The sequence below is a fragment of the Eleutherodactylus coqui genome, chromosome 1 (assembly GCF_035609145.1).
Source record: "Eleutherodactylus coqui strain aEleCoq1 chromosome 1, aEleCoq1.hap1, whole genome shotgun sequence".
NCBI lineage: Eukaryota > Metazoa > Chordata > Amphibia > Anura > Eleutherodactylidae > Eleutherodactylus > Eleutherodactylus coqui.
The window spans coordinates 42641550-42664475 of NC_089837.1; the positions used below are offsets into that span (position 1 = coordinate 42641550).

The 22926-nt window shown below is 45.1% G+C and overlaps 2 protein-coding genes across 2 annotated transcripts in view; both read right to left on the reverse strand.

The window, feature by feature from the left end:
* LOC136607827 (zinc finger protein 271-like) overlaps window positions 1–22926 on the reverse strand; it is a 78529-nt gene that overhangs the window by 39657 nt on the left and 15946 nt on the right. The gene's annotated exons all lie outside the window — the stretch shown is intronic.
* Window positions 18467–20223, reverse strand: LOC136608420 (gastrula zinc finger protein XlCGF57.1-like). The gene has a single exon (XM_066589107.1). It carries the CDS (start codon window positions 20150–20152, stop codon window positions 19409–19411), a length of 744 nt encoding a protein of 247 aa, XP_066445204.1. The 5' UTR covers window positions 20153–20223; the 3' UTR covers window positions 18467–19408.

Genomic DNA, 22926 nt, shown 5'->3' on the forward strand with positions numbered 1-22926 from the left:
AATTTGGTGTGCGCTGTGGACACTGGGTCGTGCGGGGGGGGTTGGGCAGCATGTAACCCAGGAGAAGTGGCAGCGGAGTGTCATGCAGGCAGTGATTGTGCTTTGTTGGAGGTAGTGTGGTGCTTAGCTAAGGTATGCATTGCTAATGAGGGCTTTTCAGAAGTAAAAGTTGTTGGGAGGGGGGGGCCCACTCTTGCCGGTATTGTGGCTTAATAGTGGGACCTGTGAACTTGAGATGCAGCCCAACATGTAGCCCCTCGCCTGCCCTATCCGTTGCTGTGTCGTTTCCATCACTTTCTTGAATTGCCCAGATTTTCACACATGAAAACCTTAGCGAGCATCGGCGAAATACAAAAATGCTCGGGTCGCCCATTGACTTCAATGGGGTTCGTTACTCGAAACGAACCCTCGAGCATCGCGATAATTTCGTCCTGAGTAACGAGCACCCGAGCATTTTGGTGCTCGCTCATCTCTAGTCACAAGTCATATACTCCACACTGGTCTGTGTCAGTATGTGCCTCCATTCTAGTACTCTGTGGTTGCTTCTGTATTCCATGTATCCGAGGACTGCTACAAAACCTTATTGACACTTCCATCACCAAAACTATGTTCCAAAATATACAAGATGACGGAGAACAAGATGACTTACTGGGTCAGGTGTCCACCTCTGTCTGACACATGATGGGTAAAAGATCTACGAAGAAAGCGCCATTTTACTTTGATGATTTTCAAGTGTGACATTTTGATTCCAGTGTGTCCTGATTGTATCGGAGGATTGCTCTAAATAACTGATTGACACTTCGATGAGTAACATTTTATATCATGATGGACAATATTTTATATATGAAGAAAGAAGCATCAATCTCATAATAAATCAAGGCCAAGCTTCTCTTGGGGGCGGGCCTAATTTTGGATACAATTGGTGGAATGACTTTATATATATATATATATATATGCATCAATGTAATACTTTTCTATGAAATAATTACATACTTAGTCTTGAAGTGTGAACCAAGACCTCCTCGTAATAAAGCTTCGGGCCAGAGGAAGCCAGGAGTCTGTGGTAGAGTCATTTTATATGTGTATTTACTATTATACTGTGTTGATGTATTGATCTAAAGTGGGGAATCTTAAGAAAATTATAGATCAATGTATCAGTTAATTGTTCTTTTATTGGATTGTAAACTAGAAAGATATAGCCTGCTGCTAGTATAAGTAGTGAAGGGGTTAAGCGAAACCTTTTCTACGGACAAGATAAGAGTCTCCAGACTGCCTCCCTTGCATTCCTTTTCACTGAACTCATAACGGTCTCATTGTATATTATAGTAACACCTCAAAAGGTGTAACTTATGTTAATCATTTTAGTTTCAGCCTATTATGTATTATTATTATTAATCTTGGAGGTATGTACTTTTTCTGTGATGTAATTTATAGTATAAAAACCAAATACACCTTAGAATAAATTAGAAATCATCTGATAACGCACAGGCTGGTGTGATTTGTATTTCTCCTGGGTCCAGACTTCTGCACAAGATCTGGGATTGTCTTCTCTTTGATAAACACATAAATTCTCCTTACAGTCGCACAGCAGTCGGTGCTCTGTCAACTAAAACAGACGTTGCAGGGTCCTCAGGGAGGCAGTGTCTGTGGCGGACTTGCGGAAATGTGCGCAGACACGGCGCACCTTGCTGAGCAGGTCAGACAAGTGGGGGTAGTTTTTCAGAAACCGCTAAACCACCAGATTGAAGACGTGGGCCAGGCATGGCATGTGTGTGAGGCTGCCGAGCTGCAGAGCCGCCACCAGGTTACGGCCATTGTCACACACGACCATGCTTGGTTGGAGGCTCAGCGGCGAAAGTCAGAGGTCGGTCTGCTTTGCCAGACCCTGAAACAGCTCGGGTTCTTGCTGATGCTTGCCCACCGCTGTGCTGCCGCGCTGCACGCTACCGACTACTGGTGACGTGCTCACACTTCTTAATTGAGAGGTAGAGGTGGCAGAGGAAGAGGGGCAGGGTTTGGAGGAGGTGGCATAAAACACCGCAGATACCAGCACTGAGGTAGGACCCACTATTCTTGGTGTGGGTAGGATGTAAGCGATCCCAGGCTCTGACTCGGTCCCAGCCTCCACCAAATTCACCCAATGTGCCGTCCGGGAGATATAGTGGCCCTGCCCGCCAGTGCTTGTCCACGTGTCCGTGGTTAAGTGGACCTTCCCAGTAACCGCGTTGGTGAGGGCACGATTTATGTTGCGGGAGACGTGCTGGTGTAAAGCTGGGATGGCACACGGGGAAAAATAGTGGCGACTGGGGACCGAGTAGTGCGGGACCGCCGCCGCCATCATGTTTTTCAAAGCCTCCATTTCCACAAGCCTGTATGGCAGCATCCCCAGGCTGATTAATTTGGCAACATGCACGTTTAAAGCTTGTGCATGCGGGCGGGTGGTGGTGTATTTGTGCGTTCGCTCCAATGCTTGTGGTAGCGTTGAGTTGAGGACGGTGGAGGTGAGGTTGTGGATGCAGGCCGGGAGGTGCTCGTGCCTGTGTCCTGGGAGGGGGATTGGATCTGTGTGGCAGATTGGGGCACAGAGGAAGAGGCAGTGGTGTGCCCCGAGGCAGTGAATGGCCTTTGTCCCACCTTGTTGGGTGCTTGGCCATCATATGCCTGCGCATGCTGGCGATGGTGAGGCTGGCAGTGGTGGTTCCCCGGCTGATCTTGGTGCGACACAGGTTGCACCCCACTGTTTGTCTGTCGTCCGCGCTCTCACTAAAAACATACAAACCTTTGAACACCTAGCCCTCTGCAGGGAGGCTTGCCGCGAGGGGGTGCTTTGGGAAACAGTTGGGGGATTCTTCGCTTTGGCCCTGCCTCTACCCCTGGCCACTCCACTGCCTCTTCCAACCTGTCCTGCTGCTGCACTTGCTTCCCCCTCTGAAGCCCTGTCCTCAGAAGGCTTAGCAAGCCAGGTGGGGTAAGTCACGTCATCGTCCAGCAACTCTTCCTCCGAATCCTCTGTGCGCTCCTCCCTCAGACTTACTGCCCTTACTACTACCTCACTGACAGACAACTATGTCTGATCATCCTCATCCACAAAAAGCTCTTGAGACAGTTGCCAGAAGTCCCCAGCCTCATCACCCGGACTCCGGGAACTTTCCAAAGGTTGGGCATCGGTCACGACAAACTCCTCCAGTGAGAGAGGAAACGTTTTTTTACCGCTCACGGCAGGGACCCGAGAACAGTTCCTGGGAGTCTGCCTGCTCAGAATATTTTCATGGAGTGAGGAGGCTGGGAGGAAGGAGGAGCAGCAGCCAGAGGATTCAGAGATGTAGTCCCTAGGGTGATCGATACATCATTGGAGGCGTTTTCTGCCATCCATGACAGGACCTGCTCGCACTGCTCTGTTTGTAATAAAGGTCTGCCACGCGGACGCGTAAATTGTGTTATAAAGCTGGGGAGCCCAGAAACTTGCCTCTCTCGTAATCCCGCAGCAGCCGGCTGTGATTCACAACTCCCAGGAACTCGGCCTTTGCCTGCACCCTCATTTGGACACCCCGCGTCCGCTTCCTCGACCCTTACCCCTACTCCTCATTATGGCGGATTAAGAATAGAGCAGGGCCCAAATAAATTACCCCACCGAACAGCACTGACAATTGTGGCTTAATTCACCGCACACAGAGACTTGTAGACAGCGGAGGCTCTATGCTGTGACTTGAAAAAATTAACCCGTTGTCTTGCGCTGATACCTAGGGGTGATTTACTGCTCGATAGAGACTTGTAGATAAGAGAGGCTGTATGGAGTGGGAGAAGACTCTAAAGCCAGTGGATAGTGCTGGTAACTGCGGCGATCTCAACGCCACGAAGGAAAGGGTATTGTGAGATGCTCTGCACAGCGGCAAAGCTGAAATACTTTGCAGTGGCCCAGGAAATATTACAGTACTGCTTAGTGGTGAGACCTCTGTCTAATGCACTGCAGACACAGAACTGTATAACTGAAGTCGTTTGCAGTAGGCTAGGAAATGTTTGAGTGCAGCTTTACGGTGAGAGCTGGTTGTACGGCACTGCAGGCTGCGAACGCTATTACTGAAAGGCTGGGAACAGGCCTAGATGCGTAATACAAAAATTGATGCACTACTGCTCCCAGCCAGCCACAACTGTAAAGCACACGGTCAGATGTAACCCTAAGAAGGAGCATTGGGGTTTTTGCACGGAGGATCAGGACTGTATAACTTTCCCTATATAAGTAGCTGTGTCCCTACACTCTGCCTTATCCACTGCAGACAGAGAACGCTATAGTTGAAATAGCCTGCACAGCCCTAGATGCTTAAAAAAAAAAATTGGTGCACTACTGCTCTCAGCCAGCCACAACAGTAATGCACGCTATGAGGAGTAGCCCTAAGAAGGACCATTGGGGTTCTTGATGACAGGATCCTACTCTAACACTTTTCCTATATCAGCAGCAGCACTATCCCTAACCTCTGCCAGCATGCGTCTGAGGCGAGTCGCGGGCGGGACCAGTTTAAGTACTCGGCGGTCACCGGATCGGCCCAGCACTCACTACTGTGGGGGGTAGAGGGCTGGCACGTCACAGCAGGAAGTGGTAATGCCTTCCCCTCATGTCTATTGGCTAGAAAATGGCGCTAAACATGCGCGGGATGGAAATGTAATTGACTCGAGTACCGCGTGTTGTTCAACTTGAGTAACGAGCATCTTGAGTACCCTAATACTCGAACGAGCATCAAGCTCTGACGAGTGTGCTCGCTCATCTCTAGCAGGATAATATTATAAAAAATGCTCACTCTCCCTCGCATACTATATCTCCTTAGAACTCTCTCTGTGCCTATTCCGGACCCTATTTTCTCGACACTTCACCAACAAATGAGCGGCTTTGTCTGGGGGGAAGCTAGGTCCAGGGTGGCATTCTCTATTCTAAATAGACCCTTAAAGTTTGGAGGTATGGGTCTTTCCAACCTTCGTAACTACCATAGAGCCTTTTTAAATCGACCAAAGCAGACATTGGTGTAAAACAGATACAGACAAAATGTGGGCTTCTATGGAATCATCCCTATTGGGGATTACTGACTGGAGAGCATATCTCCTAGTGAACAATGTACAGAGCCAAAGCTGCGTGCAACACCCTCCAACAGTGAAAGCTACTATGCAGGGGTGGGGTGCCATAGGCGCCAGGCCAAACCAGGAGGCGACTATGTCAACAAAAAAGTCTCTCCCACTTATTTGATCCCTGATCTTGCTCTAACCAACTGGCCACATAGAACATCTATGAAGATCATAGATTTATATCAGGGGGATACCATGCTTTCTTTTCCCCAGATACAAGAAAGATACGCAATACCACCTTTGGAATACTACACGTACTTACAAATACACAATTTTCTGGGAGCCTATAAGACTTTCTATGCAACATTACCAAACCCATTAAGTGACCTTCTCAATGGAAATACAACATCACAGAAAAAACTTTCATAAACTATCTACACTAGCCTATCTGGTATTCAAACCTTCAAAAAAACGGTCAATTTCCTCAACTGGGAAAAGGACTTGAACCAAAAAGATCCCCCGGGGACATGGTGTGAGGCCTTGAAATGGGCTCATAGATCCACCTTGTGTGCCTCTCACTGGGAACAGTACTAAAGACTCCTGACTAGATGGTACTGTACTCGTCTTTTCCCATCTGCGACAACCTTAGAGATCTCTCCACTTTGCTGGAGAGGATGCGGAAGAGTCAGATCCCTGCTGCATATATTTTGGTCGTGCCCCCAGATACACGGTTACTGGAGCAAAATCTCACAACAGATACTACCCTCTTTGAGGAACATAGAACCAGAATTAGCCTTGCTCCTTATAGGCATGGAAAACATACCTAGAAGCCATAGAATAATTATTACCCACATATTACATACTGCGCGTATTTTATTAGCGAGGAACTGGAGATCTAAGTACATACCCTCCATAGAAGAAATGCAAGAAGTTGTCAGTCTAAATTGCGTCTATGAAAAACTGATTGCCCACCAGAGAAACACTCTGCCCCAATTCAGGAAAGATTGGGCAGCGTGGATCTAGACGGCAAAAATGCCGTCAGGCTTCGACTAGCCCAGGGTTGCTTCTCCTCCCGCCCCTCCACCATACCCCTCCATAGACTCAGCTCACCACATGGGGACTACTCACTGGACATAAAATTGGCTCCATGTTAGCGTATACTGGACAATCAATCATATCGCCCTTTCTGTTTGTAATTCTTAAGAGTAAATTAAAGGAATGTTATTTTATGCGCTCTTAGAATTGCTGTCTGAAATGCAAATATACGCGTTTTGAGGTACCTTCTGAAGTTCAAGTTTAAGGTTACAAACTTTCCTGATACTCCATCCCCCCTCCCTTATCTCCCCCCCCTTATCTTCCCTCCCCATAAAGATGTAATATGCAATGTTTAAAGTCGATGATGAAAATCATTGTATTCTGTTGCATATTCTGAAATGCCAATAAAACTCAATGTTTAAAACAAGAAGCCTTACCAGGGAGCGACAAGAAACTACCCTGCAGTAAAGCAAAATTTGATCAGCTCAGAATTACCCTTGGGAACATTAATTGGGACAACGTCCTGGAAATAACAGCACAGATGACAAATGGGAGAAGTTTAAAAACATCCTAATTAGTCTTGGGGTGCATTAAAAGAGGCATAGCGGCGAGAACATTATTCTTCCACTATATATGGCACTTGTCAGGCCTCACATGGAATACTGCGCACAGTTCTGGGCACTACTGCTCAGGAAAGATGTTACAGCGCTTGAGGGGGTTCAAAGAAGGGGAACTAAATTAATAAATGGAATGGGAAGACTGGAATACCCAGAGAGGCTATCAAAACTGGGATTATTTACCCTGGAACAAGGACGGCTAGGGTGCGATCAGATAACTATGTATAAATACATTAGGGGACAATACAAGGATCTCTCCCAGGATCTGTTTATACCCAGGACTGCGACAGTAACAAGAGGGCATCGGCTATGTCTAGAAGAAATCAGGTTTCATCACCAACACAGAAGGGGGTTCTTTACTGTGGAACTCTCTGCCTGAGGACGTGGTGATGGCAAAATCCATAGAGGAATTTAAGCTCTGTGATATTACAGGTTATAGACATTAGGTGACCAGCGGGGTTGTTGATCCGGGTCTTACAGTCCGGTAGGGACTCAAACATTAATCCAGGGATTAACGGGAAGGAATTTTTTCCTCCAAATGAGCTGAATTGGCATCTGCCTCGTTGTTTTTCTTTTGCCTTCTTCTGGATCAACAAGGGGGAAGGGGTAGAAACAGGTTGAACTAGATGGACATTGCCTTCATTCAGCCTAACATACTATGTTATGCTTGCATTGAACACAAGAAGCTGTGGCCATGCCTAAGACAAATGGGAATCCCGGGACATCTGGGGCAACTCATATAGTCGTTAGATGTGAACCAAGAGGCTGCAGTCAGGACCTCCAATATTAACACGCTGCATCTTATCCCCTGTATGCAGAAGTGATCTTGTGGTAATGCAATTTGGATGAGTCCAACATCGGCGTCAAGATCGGTGGAAGAAACATCAACGACCACAGATCTGAAGATGAAACTAAAAGTTAACCCCTTAGTGACCAAGCCCGTTTGCACCTTAATGACCAACTAATTTTTCAATTTTTTTATCGTCACATTGCAAGAGCCATAACTTTCTAATTTTTCCATTGACAGCCGTATGAGAGCTTGTTTTTTGCAATATATGTTGTATTTTTTCTATTGCCTTGTTTTGGGGTACATATAATGAATTCTATCACTTTTAGAAGAGCAATTTTTTTAGGGGGATTGAGGGAAAAAAAAGACATTTGTATTTTGGATTTCAGTGTGCAAAAAAATAATGTGATATTCTTCCCAGGATCAGTGCGATTCCAGCGATACAAAGTTTATAAAGTTTTTTATGTTTGGCTATTTTTGTACACAAAAACTTTTTTTTAAGATTTCTTTTGTGTCGCCACATTCCAAGAGCCAGAGCATTTTTATTTTTCCATCGAAGGAGCTCTATGAGGGCTTGTTTTTGGCAGGGTGAACTCAAGTCTTCGTTTAGGCCACTTTTGTGAACATATAACACTTTAATTGCTTTCTCTTCCATTTTTTTCTAGAGGCAAGATTAACAAAATCTGCAATTTTGGCATGTTTCTTTTTATATTTAACAGTGTGGTATAAATAATGTTATATTTATTCTGTAGGCCGATACAATTATGTCATTACTCATTACCAAATTTATATAGGGTTTTTTTTTCTTGCAACTTTTAAATAAAAAAATAAAATAAAATAATTTTTAGATTTTTTTTAATTGCTGCATTCAAAGACCACTAACATTTTTTTGTCAATGGTGCTGTGGAAGGATGGGCAGGATGACCTGTACTTTTGATTTGTATCATTTGTTGTTCCATGTGACATTTTGATCACTTCTAGTCCGTTTTTTACAAGGCAAAATGGGCAAAATTAACTATTTTCACCATTTTTTCCCTCCTCTTCATGGCATGTGCCTTGTCAGTTAAATAATGTACTAACTTTTTCTCTGAATAAAAAAAAAATATCATAGAGAGCGGCTATATACTTATTGATAAACTGATACAAGAGGGCAGGCATATACACCCCCAACATGCAGACAGCCAGACTACTAAATGGAGGAGCCAGTAAGCCATATGAAGGAGCCCGAGGGGGGCGGCTGCTTAGTGCTTCTTCCTGCACAGACGAGTAGATACAGGGTGTCAGGCCACATGGTACTTGTAGTGCTCCATGCAGGCTCACAGCCTAATAATGCCACCATATTTGGATCCAGTGGGATGTCCTGCCCCACACAGGTGAACCACATCAGCACCGGCCCCCCAGCATTCCATGGCAGCACTGCATGTTACCGATAAATAAAGACTCTCGCACTCCGGCCACATAATGAGAGCTAATGGATGATGCTTGGAGCGGTCGGCGGTAAAAGAAGACCCGGCCGCCAAACAACACGCTGGATTAAAGCCGACACCAACATGATGGAACTGAAAGAAGCCGCACAACACTGAACCGCGTGGAGAGCGCCGATCCGTAAAGTGTCCGAGAGGCGGCCGACTACACGGATACAGATAGAACATGTCTGACCTCATCACAAGCAACAACCCCTCCGGCGTCTCTTACCTGCCGGCCGGAGTCACATGCAGAGCTCTGATACTGTAATATAATGTAGGTGATATCAGTGTGCTGCATATGTGGATATATATCCTCTGTCTGATAGAGACAACAGCAGGGACCAGGACCTGCTACACTGCCCTGGGACCTGTGATGATGTCACCATCATGTGATCAGTATATAAGGGGAGGAGCTCAGCAGTGAGAAGGAGAAGTGGTGGATGAAGGACCTGTGATGACATCACCGTCAACTGATCAGTATATAGGCGGCGGAGCTCAGCAGTGAGGAGAAGTGGTGGATGAAGGACCTGTGATGACATCACCATCATGTGATCAATATATAAGGGGTGGCATATATTTATATTCCACAACATTTCTGCTTGATTCAACCCAAACAACCAATCAGGTTGTGAATCGAGCAGAAGTATTGTAGAATATAGAAATATGCTAAGGGGTGGAGCTCAGCAAAGAGGAAGTGGTGGATGAAGGACCTGTGATGACATCACCGTCAACTGATCAGTATATAGGCGGCGGAGCTCAGCCGTGAGAAGTAGCAGATGAAGGCTTTGTGATGTCGGTGATGTGACGGGAGAGACGAGGCTCCTGTGATCTGTGAAGGGGGTGAAGGACAGACACCAACTCTTAGTACTAAGCAGAATGATATATAAAGGTGGGAATTCCTGACAACAAGCCCCTCACACAGCGACCGGTCATAGGAGGAGGCGGCTTAGTATTATACTTGTACATAGATGAGGCCTCTGCAGGGTGTCGGTCACACAGTTACATGTAGGCCACTATGCAGGCTTACAGAGGAGCGGCCCCTCACACAGCGACCGGTCATAGGAGGAGGCGGCTTAGTATTATACTTGTACACAGATGAGGCCTCTGCAGGGTGTTGGTCACACAGTTACATGTAGCGCACCATGTAGGCTAACCGCTTATTAGAGATTTTACATAAAATACCCCAGTGTGTGTCCTCTCGATCCACACTATATAACAAGACTATACACATTTAACACTGTCTATTTTTGGCTTGAAGCATACGCAAAATACCTCGCAGTTTGCGTAGCATTTTGACGCAGTGCATTATACAACATGATCAACACTAGGAGTAAGGGTCGAGAACGTGGATGCGTGTGTCCGAATGAGGGTGTGGGCAGAGGCCGAGCTCCTGGGCGGGAAACAGCGCCTGCTGCTGAGGGATTAGTAGAGCGCCGTGTATCTATACTCCCTAGCTTCCTCTCACAGTTTACAGGTCCGCGTGGTACACCATTATTAAAACCACAACGGTGCGATCAGCAAATGACATGGATAGCGGATAACGCATCCAGTAATTTATCCACTGCTCAGTCTTCCACGCAGTATACTCACGCTAGCCAAGGGACTGGACCTGTGAGTCCTTACGCTGATCCTCCTTCCTTCCAACCTGGTCACTCCAGAAAAAGGAGAGATTCCAAACAGGCATACTCACAGGAACTGTTCTCAGGTCCCATCCCTGAGTCGCAAACAACAGTTCATGAGCCACCTGAGGAGTTTGGTGTGACCAATTCCCAAAATTTGGACCTTTCAAAGTCTCAGCGAGATAAGGGTGAGGACTTCCAAGTAGTGTCTCAAGAGGTATTTGTTGATGATGATGTTGATGATGATGAGACACAGTTGTCTGTCAGTGGGGTTGTTGTTAGGGCAGTAAGCCTGAGGGAGGAGCAGACTGAGGATTCAGAGGAAGAGCTGGTGGATGATGAGGTGACTGACCCGACCTGGGTTGGTAAGCCTACTGAAGACAGGGCTTCAAAAGGGGAGGCAAGTGCAGCACCAGAACAGGTTGGAAAAGGCAGTGGGATGGCCAGATGGAGAAGCAGAGCCAGAGCAAGTAATCCCCCAACTGTTCCCTACAGCACCTCCTCACGGCAAGCTCCCGTGCAGAGGGCTAGGTGTTCGAAGGTCTGGATGTTTTTTAAGGAGAGCGCGAACGACCGACGAATAGTTGTGTGCAACCTGTGCCACACCAAGATCAGCAGGGGAGTCACCAGTACCAGTCTGACCACCACCAGCATGCGCAGGCATATGATAGCTAAGCACCCGACGAGGTGGAACAAAGGCCATTCACCACCTGCGGATCACACCACTGCTTCTTCCCCTGTGTCACATGCTGGCACCGAGATGCAATCCCCCTCCCAGGACACAGGTACGAGCATCTCCCACGCTGCACCCACCCCTTCACCTGCACTGTCCTCCACTGTGTCCCAGTGCAGCATTCAGCGCAAGCGCAAATATGCAGCCACCCACCCACATGTACAATCGCTAAATGTGCATATCTCCAAATTGCTGAGCCTGGAGATGCTGCCATATAGGCTGGTAGAAACTGAGGCTTTCAGCAACCTCATGGCGGCGGCCGACCCTCGCTACTCTGTCCCTAATCGACACTATTTTTCCAGGTGCGCTGTCCCTGCCCTACACCAGCACGTGTCATGGAATATCAACCATGCCCTCAACAATGCGGTTGGTGGGAAGGTCCACTTAACCGCCGACACATGGACAAGTGCTGGCAGGCAGGGAGACTACATCTCTCTGACGGCACATTGGGTTAACCTGGTGGAGGCTGGGACCGAGTCTGATCCTGGGTCCGCTGACGTGCTTCCCACACCGAGGATTGCGGGTCCTACCTCGGTCATGGTTTCTCCAGCTTATTATGCTGCCTCTTCCAACCACTCCCCCTCCTCCTCCCCCTCCACCTCTCAATTACCATCTGTGACCACGTCGCCTTCAGTCAGTAGCTCGCGGCGCTGCACCACTGCCGTGGGGAAGCGTCAACAGGCTGTGCTGAAACTCCTGAGCTTAGGTGACAAGAGGCACACTGCCCAAGAGCTGTTACTGGGTTTGATGGACCAGACAGATCTGTGGCTTTCACCGCTGAACCTCCAACCAGGCATGGTCGTGTGTGACAATGGGCGTAACCTGGTGGCAGCTCTGCAGCTTGGCAGACTAACACACGTGCCATGCCTGGCCCACGTGTTCAATCTTGTGGTTCAGCGCTTTCTTAAAAACTACCCCAATTTGTCTGACCTGCTCAACAAGGTGCGTTGTGTGTGCGCACATTTTAGAAAGTCCACCACAGATGCTGCCACCCTCAGGACACTGCAACATCGCTACCAGCTGCCAGTTCACAGACTGTTGTGCGACGTGCCCACGCGCTGGAATTCAACTTTGCACATGTTGGCCAGGGTTTACGAGCAGCGTAGAGCCATTGCTGAATACCAGATGCAACATCCTCGTCAGAGTGGTAGTCAGCCTCCGCACTTCTTCACAGAGGAGTGGGCATGGATGTCTGACATCTGTCAGGTGTTAGGAAACTTTGAGGAGTCAACACAAATGGTGAGCGGCAATGCCGCCATTATCAGCGTAACCATCCCACTGCTTTGCCTGCTGAGAAGGTCACTGCTAAGCATTAAGGCCGACACTTTGCGGATAGAACATGAGATGGGGGGTGACAATACGTTGCTTGATAACCAGTCCACCCTCGGGTCTGTTTCTCAACAAGTATTGGAGGAGGAGGAGGAAGAGACTGCTGCCCACACAGCAGAGGGTACCCATGCTACTTCCTACACATCTGTTCAGCGTGTATGGGCTGAAGAGGAGGAGGAGGAGACTGAGAGTCATCCTCCTAGTGAGGACAGCAATGTGTTGCATACTGGGACTCTGGCACACATGGCTGACTTCATGTTAAGCTGCCTTTCCTGTGACCCTTGCATTAGACGCATTCTGGCCAACACGGATTACTGGGTGTTCACCCTTCTTGACCCACGGTATAAGGAGAACCTTTCAACTCTCATTCCCGAAGAGGAAAGGAGTACGAGAGTGATGCAATACCACAAGGCCCTTGTGGAAAAGCTGATACAAAACTTTCCATCTGACAATGCTAGCAGTAGAGGAGGTAGTTCAGTTGGCCAACTAGCAGGGGAGACGAGGGGAACAGGCAGCATGTCCAGTACAGGCAGGGGAACACTCTCCAAGGCCTTTGCCAGTTTTATGGCACCCCAGCCAGACTGTGTCACCACTCCCCAGTCTAGGCTGAGTAGGAGGGAACAGTGTAAAAAGATGGTGAGGGAGTACATAGCCGACTGTACCAATGTCCTAAGTGATGCCTCTGCTCCATACAACTATTGGGTGTCAAAGCTGGACACATGGCACGAACTTGCGCTGTACGCCTTGGAGGTGCTTGCCTGCCCTGCTGCTAGCGTGTTATCAGAGAGGGTGTTTAGTGCTGCTGGGGGGATTATCACGGATAAACTTACCCATCTGTCAAATGACAGCGCTGACAGGCTTACACTTATTAAACTGAACAAAGCCTGGATTTCCCCAGACTTCTCTTCTCCACCAGTGGAAAGCAGCTTAACATAAAGTATCTTTAAGCCTTAAGCTGGAACTGGAGAACCATGCACCCTCTATCACCCCAAAAAAGGGTAGAAGTAGCTTGGTCTATCCTTTTCCGATCTTCCTCCCCCTCCTTCTCCTCCTAAACCAGCATGTCAGCACGCTGAACAGCCAATTCTTCAGAGGGTCAAAAGGCTATGAGAAAACTATTTTTTCGTAGGGCTGCCTCCAGGCTCTGTCAAAACATTTTTTTCTGAAGGCCCCCTCCAGGTTCTGGCCCTCAATTTTGAAGAAGTTCACCACTAGACTTCAGCAAATGTGCTGGTTCCAGCTTCATACGCCCACATAGTCCACAAATGTATCCCAGCGCAGTGTCTAGCTATCTGATTTGGTCACTCTAATTTCTTCATAGTACATGCTGTCTTTCCCTGGGGCACTGGTTAAAAAGCCCCTCGGGGAGAGGCAGGGGCTGGGACAGGCGGTAGCTTGCCTATCGGTGGACCGCCACCTGGATCCCATTAAGCAAGTACGAGCTGTTACTCAAAAAAATCTTTCAGGTTTTTACCTTCACTCTTGGTAAACAAATCTTTAAGGGGTTCACCTGCACTCTGGATAAAAAAATCTTTTGTTTTAGAATGGGTTGTTGAATTGTGGAGATGTGCAGAAGTACTGGCATCTGAGTCCCCTTTATACCCACGTTTGTGGCTCATGAAAATTTGTGACGGAGGTGGCATGGGATTGGAATTATGATCATTAATTTATCAGCAATTCTCATCAGCATTGTGGACTACTGCCCACAATTTCAAAGAGGGTCGCTGCCTGGCCCTGCCAACCCTCTGCAATGTGTGTCTCCTGTTCCTCCTCATCCAGTATGTACTTATAAATAGAAATGAGGGTGGTGTGGCTATCAAGTGACCGTGTGGCATGAGGACAGCTGAATGCTGCACTGGGAAAAATTTCAGTACGCTGTGGACTACTGAGTAGGCCAAGGGGTGCGCCTTACCCCATCTGGGATGGCGACAGCTGGACTCTGCGCTGGGAAAAATTTTAGTTCGCTGTGGACTACTGAGTAGATGAAGGGGTGCGCCTTGCCCCATCTGGGGCAAGATGTGACCAAGCGGTCTTCAATAATCTATTGGCATCTCAATGTCCATTAATCAAAGCTTCTGTAGATGTGTCTCAACAGAGAATGGAGTCGTAGGTAGACCTTTCAGCTCTGTCACCCCTTCAGTTTATTCCTGAATTTGAGGAGGAGTCAATGAAAATACCCGAACCTGTTAAACAATTTTTCTCTCTCCTGACATCCGCTGTCATGAGAGCACTGGAAAGCCACCATGCACATTAGCTAAAAGGGGCGGGTTTTGGCCAATTAAAATCCGATGTGTATGGCCAGACTAAGACTGCCATAATAGTAACAGAAACGTGTGCTTCATAACTAAATAAAATTACATAATGTCTTGTTTATACTAACAGCATATAAATGCAAGTTTCTTAGTGCGCATTTTGAGCAAAACATGTTAGCCCATTTTCCACGACCAGGTGAATCTTAGTCAATGAGTTCCTAGCTCTAAAGGCACTCTAGCTCTGACGGCAGCCGCTTATGTCATAAACGCTATTCACTAATCTGTCCAAGCTGTTTTAGTGGGAGTATATAGCCAGGTGTCTAGCTTTCCCATTCAATTGAGGGCTTTTTGCCTAAAAGAGATGTCTTCATATGTACAAACCCATCTAATAAGGGTAGAGTGGCACTATGGTGGTCGCAATGCACAGAGGGATTTTTCGTTGGTTGCATCTTCGATGGGAACCCCTAAAAAGTTGCAAGTTGGTGTAAAAATGAGATTGTCAAACGTTCAGCTTGATCAGATAACATTAGAACCTGTCTCATCAACCTTAAAGTATTCTAAAACAGATGTTTTCTGTAAAAAAAAAAAAAAAAAAAAAAAGTTTTTTTTTCACTAAAAAACTTGAATGGTTTATCCTAGGATCGTGTTATTTTTTAGTTTTGTAGAGAGTGTACCTGGCTTCAATTTTTACTTCCACAATTTGTTTCACTCCTCACAGTGTCCTGTGATTTATCCTCTGGCATAGATTTTAGGCTGCAGAAGCCTATCTATAGGGATCGAACTAAGCTGTGTCATTAGCTACTGATTGGCTGGAATCGGCACGTGACGGGGCGGAGCTACACGGAGCTACACGGAGCCCCATTGAAGAAAGCAGAAGACCCGGACTGCGCAAGCGCGTCTAATTTGGCCATTCGACCATTTTAGACGGCGAAAATTAGGCGGGCTCCATGGAGACGAGGACGCCAGCAGCGGAGCAGGTAAGTAAAAAACTTTTTATAACTTCTGTATGGCTCATAATTAATGCACAATGTACATTACAAAGTGCATTATTATGGCCATACAGAAGTGTATAGACCCACTTGCTGCCGCGGGACAACCCCTTTAAGGCAGAAGGAAGACCCACAGCAGTTACGCTGTACACTGCAGGGAACTGGGAAAGGCGAGTATAAACTAGTTTATTATTTAAACATATGGGGAGCTTGTTTGCATTACATTTAAATAATTGGGGCAACCCTTTAAAGCATTAAATCTAAGCAGGTAGATGAAGAAATGGGGAAAGAAAGAAATATTAAGTAAACTATCATGATCACTTAGATCACATGGAATATTGCTCTATGATTTTACAGCTGTAGGTTGATGGTATAAAAAAGGAAATTGAAGGCAGGCTATAAAAACAAAACTGTTTGTGGATTAACCCCTTGAGTGGCAGGTTTCCTACCACCCTGTCAGACCCACCAGGGCAGGTTTTTTAAAATGGTCTAATCATTGAATTTCAACTAATTTTGCAGTTGCGTCTCAAGAGCCATAACTTTTTCACTTTTCCATCGACATGGCCATATAAGGGCTTGTTTTTTGCGGGACAAGTTGAGAATTTTTAAACAGGGGGGGAGAAAAAAAGAAATGGGGAAAAAAGAAAAAAAGGGGCCATGTCATTAAGGGGTAAAATAATGCATTAACTTCCTTCTCTGGGTCATTACGATGCATGGATACCACATGTGTGATTGTATTTTTTATTATTTTTTTTTACTTTTGTTTTTTTTTAACTTTTTTTTTTTTTTGTCCCTTTAGGGAACTTCCACAGGGACCCATCAGGACCCCCTGATCACATTCCGGGGGTCCGATGGTGACAGCCCTTTACATGCTGCAGTGACAGCCCTTTACATGCTACAGTCACATAGACTGCAACATGTAAAGTGTTAACACAGCAGAGATCGGAGGTTTTCTCTGAACTCTGCTGTAAGAGCTGGTACCTAGCTGTCCTCTGACAGCCAAGCATCAGCTCTCCCTGCCACAGAGACCATCGGCTTGCTTCTGACAAGCCGATGGTCTCTATGGCAACCTGTAAACAAAGCAGGAGACTTAGAAGCAGGAGATTGCCGGCAGATCGGCAATATCTTCTGCTGGTTTTTCAAAGCCCTTGCTTTGTTCTCTGTGGGTCTGTGCAGGCAGAGCACAATGTCACAGCTTGTGGCATTGTGCTCTGCAGCTCCCATAGTGATACATAACCCGGAAATCTTCCGGGCTATATCGCTTTGGGCAGTGGAGCTCGTCCCGGCATGCCACTCAAGGGGTTAAAGGGGTTTTCCAGGCAAAAATACTATTTATGACCTATCTTCAGCTTGTTTTAACCCTTTCCCTATGCTGCAGTAGTTTTTTTTATCACTGCTATTCCAGGGCCATAAACTTTTATTTTCTCCGTTGACTTAGATTAAATAATCCCCTAAAAATTATTTTTTTCTCTGCAGTAAAAAGCCCTCGTACATCTATCATGTAGTGTACCGAAAAACTTTGAAGTGGAGGGAAATAAAATAAAATGCATTGTGCAAACGTTTTGATGTTTAATGGTATAGTTCAAACTTTTAAAGACATGGCTGTAGCAATTACACTTTTGTAAATCATTTTTATACATGATAAACGGGAAAAGACGGATTCTTGATTTTTAAAATTTTCTTTATTTTGTTAATTGTGAGAATGCGATCACCTGATCATTTATGCTATGCAGTGTAATATTTCTGTATTGCAGTGTATAGTGCCATCAGCACTATCCTATTACACCCCGAGTGCTAATACAGCAGAAATGGAAGCCTTCACTAAGCCCCGGCTTCCATCATATTTGACACACTGCTAAAGTTGACACAATATTCTAAAATAAAATGGAAAAGGGGTGATTTTTGATTTTTTAAATTTTCTTTTTCTATATATTTGTAAATATATACTATACTAGTATCAACAAGTAAAATAGACATTTAGGCCACATGTCCACGGGGAAAATCAGATCCGCTGCAGATTCTACATGTAGAATCTGCAGCGGGTCCCTCCTGCCCCGCGGACATGAGCGCCGAAAATAAGAATTTAAAAGTATTTACCATCCGGCGCGGGCGGAGAAGATCAGCTGTTCCTCACGGCCGGATCTTCATTTTCGGCCGGCGGATGAATTCCTGACGCCGGCGGCACGTCGCCGGCACGTCGCCGACGTGCCGCGCGCATGCGCCGGGCACATCCGCCGAGCCGAAGCAAGGAAGATGCGGCCGTGAGGAACAGCTGACCTTCCCCGCCCGCGCCGGATGGTAAATACTTTAAATTCCTATTTTAGGTCTCCCGCGGATCCGGACGGCTTCCATAGGCTTCAATAGAAGCCCGCGGGAGCCGTCCCCGCGGGAGACCCGCACGAAAATGGAGCATGGTCCGGATTTTTCCATGCTCCATTTTTTTTTAAATCCCTTTTATTGACGATCCGCGGGTATTTATCTACCCGCGGGTGGTCAATGCATCCCTATGGGGTGCGGATCCGCGCGCGGGAGATCCGCTGCGGATCCTAAATCATATTTTGCCCGTGGACATGAGCCCTTATCCTGCACTGTGATCTTTGTAAATAATATGCAAAGTCAAAAAATGGAACAAAAAGTTGCAAGCATCCAAATATTATACCACTGAATACTGTAGCTCACCGCACAACAAAGAAGCGCACAACAATGGAAAAATAAAAAGAGTGCTTCAAATTTGGCAAAAGAGACCAAATTTTTTTTAATTAGAGATTATTTTTCTTCTTCACAGTACTTTTTGGTATTGCTGTAATTGGACTGACTTGCAGAATGAAGTTTATATTATGTTTGCTGCTCAGTAAATGCTGTAAAAATTAAGCACTCAAAAAACTGAATTTGTCTTACGTTCTGCTCAAAAAACTGAAAAAAAAACTTTTCAATACATTTCTCACACACCAGACAAAAATATTGTTTTTCTCTACGTGAGTTCTGATGAGCTTTCAAAATTTCCTCGTAAAACAGTTTATACATAACAAAGATCAAAATAGCTTCTTCCCTAAGTGATTTTTCTGATGCTCCCTACATTTTTCATTAGTGGCAAAACATTTCCCACATTCTATCTTGTGTGAATTCTCTGATGTTTAACAAGATTTGACTTAACTGTAAAATTCTTCCCACATTCTGAACATGAATATGGCTTCTCCCCTGTGTGAATCCTCTGATGTTGAACAAGATATGATTTATCTTTAAAACTCTTTCCACATTCTGAACATGAATACGGCTTCTCACCTGTGTGAGTTCTCTGATGTTTAACAAGATGTGACTTAATTGTAAAACTCTTCCCACATTCTGAACATGAATACCGCTTCTCCCCTGTGTGAATCCTCTGATGTTTAACAAGATATGACTTAGCTGTAAACCCCTTCACACATTCTGAACATGAATATGGCTTTTCTCCTGTGTGAGTCCTCTGATGCTTAACAAGATCGGACTTATTTCTAAAACTCTTTCAACATTCTGAACACGAATACGACTTCTACTCTGCATGAATCCTCTGATTTTTAACAAGATCGGACTTATTTGTAAAACTCTTCCAACATTCTGAACACGAATACGGCTTCTCCTCTGCATGAATCCTCTGATGTTTACCAAGATCGGATTTCCATGTACAACCTTTCCCACATTCTGAACATGTGTACGGCTTTTCTCCTGTGTGCATTTTCTGATGTGAGGCAATATTTGATTTTGATGTAAACCATTTACCACATTCTGAACATGAATAACACTTCTCTCCTGTATGGATTCTTTGATGTGTAATAAGATTTGATTGGTATGTAAAGCATTTTCCACATTGTGAACATGAAAATGGTTTTTCTCCTGTGTGATTTCTCTCATGATTAAGAAAGTCTGATTTGTACTGAAAACATTTCCCACATTCTGAGCATGAAAATGGCTTCTCTCTTGTGTGACTTTTTTTGCATTTAATATTTGATTTACTTGTAAAATTTTTCTCACATTTTGAATTTAAAAATGCTGTTTGCTCTTCTAAATGAATTGTTAGATGATTTTTGAGTTCTGAACATGGAAATTGCTTCTTCTCTGTGTGACTTCTCTCATGTATAATACAATTTGCTTTATCTGTCAAACAATTCCCATATTCTGAATAGGAGTATGGCTTCTTATGTAAACTGTGATTTCCTGGCTGTACATGAACGGTAGTAAGCTTTTCTTCCGAAGAATGCTGTATAATTTCTTCTACTGTATAATTAGGTGATAACATGGATTTTCTCTCAGATTTCTCACTGGGATTATCTGTTAGGATTAAAATGAATTGAATTATATATTTTTATCTTCAAATCACAAAGTAGACAAACTTATCATCAGATAAAGCTGGACTGTAGCTGCAATGAAAGCTTAACTGAAAAGAGAAGTAACAGGATTCTCTCCTCTGGATACAGGTAAGCATGGAGTACAGCTATAACAGTGCAGAGCCCAGCTTTATCTGATGAAGGGGTTTTGCCCAAAATTCATTATATGCAGGTTTAAATAAAAGAGAAGTCAGGCCACGCCTTAATTGTGAGATTCATTCCATGCTATTGAACATGTGCGCCACATCCTAGTTTCCTTTTATCCACCCTCTGATTCACCATGCTCACTCACTTATAGTGTAACCATTACCCAGATCCACAGCACAGATTGTACTATTGTTGGCGACTCCGTTCGCTAGAATCATCTAAACTGCACTGTTTGTTGGGAACTGAACAGCGTCGGGTGAACCCTATTGACTATAATGTGGTCCACCCACTCCCTGCCGAGCTGCCCGACTTTTTCTTCTGGCATTTTCAGCCACATCCATGATGGGATCACAGACCGGAGGTTCTGACGTAGATCTAAAACCACCCTAACAGAATTAGAACCTGATATCCAGGAGGATAAAGTGGAGTGGGTCATGAATCAGCCACAAATTCATAACGCCCCTGGAATCGATTGCATACCTGCTGACCTCCCCAATCCCCTGCCAGTCCAGATGCTAACAACAGTTTTCGTGCCCAAAATAATAGCCCTGATATCTCATGCAAGCAAAATCCTACTGAAGATTATACAAGAATGCATGACAGTGACAGTGGGATGGAAACTCCCTGACAGACAAGCTGGGTTTCACCAAGAAGGAGGGATAAGAGACCAAATTGTAAATCTCTAATGGATCATGGTGTAGATATGCTTTATCCATTACAGCAAAGCCTTTGCTTTCATTGTGCATGAGAAGCTGGGAATCCCGGGACATCTGGGCAACTCATACAGTCATTGGCTGCGAACCAAGAGGTTGCAGTCAGGACCTCCAATGGGAACACGAAATGGTTCAAAATCAGGAAAGGCGTACGCCGAGGCTACATTGTTCAACCTGTATGCAGAGGCAATCTAGAGCCAATGTAATTTACACTAAGCCAACATCAGAGTCAAGATCAGTGGAAGAAACATCAATAATCTCAGATCTGCAGATGATACAACCTTGTGGCAGAAAGTCAGGAGGATCTTTAACAACTGATACTAACAGTTAACCCCTTAGAGACAAAGACTCTTTGCACCTAAATGACCAAGTAATTTTTCAGATTTTTTCATCAACTCATTACAGAAGCCATAATATTTTAATTTTTCCATTGACATATCCATATGAGGGCTTGTTTCTTGTGGGACAAGTTGTATTTTTTAATTGCATCATTTCTGGGTACTTATTAAAAGTTATACAATAAATTATGTTTTTTAGGGCCTTTAGTGTGCAAAATAAATAATGTAATTTCATTCATCTTCGGGTCAGCCCGAGTCCAGTGATGCCAAATTTATACAGTTTTTTATGTTTAGCTATATTTGTATACAAAAAAATAACTATATATAGTTTGTGTTGCCGCTATCCAAGAGCCGAAACATTTTTATTAGAGATGAGCGAGCCTACTCGGCCACGCCCCTTTTTCACGCGATTTTCGAGTGCTTCCGTAATCGGGTGAAAAGATTCGGGGGGCGCCGTGGGTGAGTGGGGGGTTGCAGCGGGGAGTGGGGGGGGGGGGGGGAGAGGGAGAGAGAGAGGGCTCCCCCCTGTTCCCCACTGCTACCCCCGCTCCGCCACGCCTCCCCCCGCCCCCCGGTGCCCCCCCCCCCCCGAATCTTTTCACCAGAGTACAGAAGTACTCGAAAATCGCGGTGCTCGATCGATCGATCAATTACTCGAAACGAGTAGGTTCGCTCATCTCTAATTTTTATTTTCCTTTTCCATTGAGTTCTATAAGGGCTTGTTTTTTGTGGGGTGAACTCCAGTCTTTTAGGAACAGATAACATTTTGATCACTTTTTATTCCATATTTTCTAGAGGCAAGATTAACAAAACCTGCAATTCTGGCATGATTTTTTAAAATTTTTAATGGCATTCACAGTGCAGTATAAATATTATGTTAAATTAATTCTGCAGTTCGGTACGATGATGTCATTACAAATTTATATAGTATTTTTGCCTTGCAACTTTCTCACCATTAATTTATTTTTTTATTTATCACTGTTTCAAAGACCCCTAATCTTTTTTTGCCAACTGTGTGTGAAAGGTTTTTTTTGTGGAATGAGTTGTACTTTTTATTAGTACCATTGTTGATACATGTGATGTTTTGATCATTTCTATTCTGTTTTTTGGAAAGCGAGAGGCAAAATTGTCTATAATCGCCATGTGTTTTGTATTCTTTTTCCTGGCGTGCGCGGTGTCGGTTAAATAATGTACTAACTTTTTTCTCTGGGTAACTATGAATGCAGCAATACCAGAAATAGGAATTTTTATTAAGTAGAGGGGGAAAGGTGGGGGTTTGGTGTTTGCATTTTTTTATCTTTTAACTTTGTTTTTTAACTATTTTCGTCCCACTTGGGGGCTGGATTATCAGCATTTTTTATCACTCTTCTAATATACTACTATATATGAGTAAAGTAGTGCATTAGAAAGCCTATGCACATCAACCAGAGCCTGAGCGACATAGGCCACCATAGCTGGCAAACATGGGTGCCTTTCAGGTGCCATAGC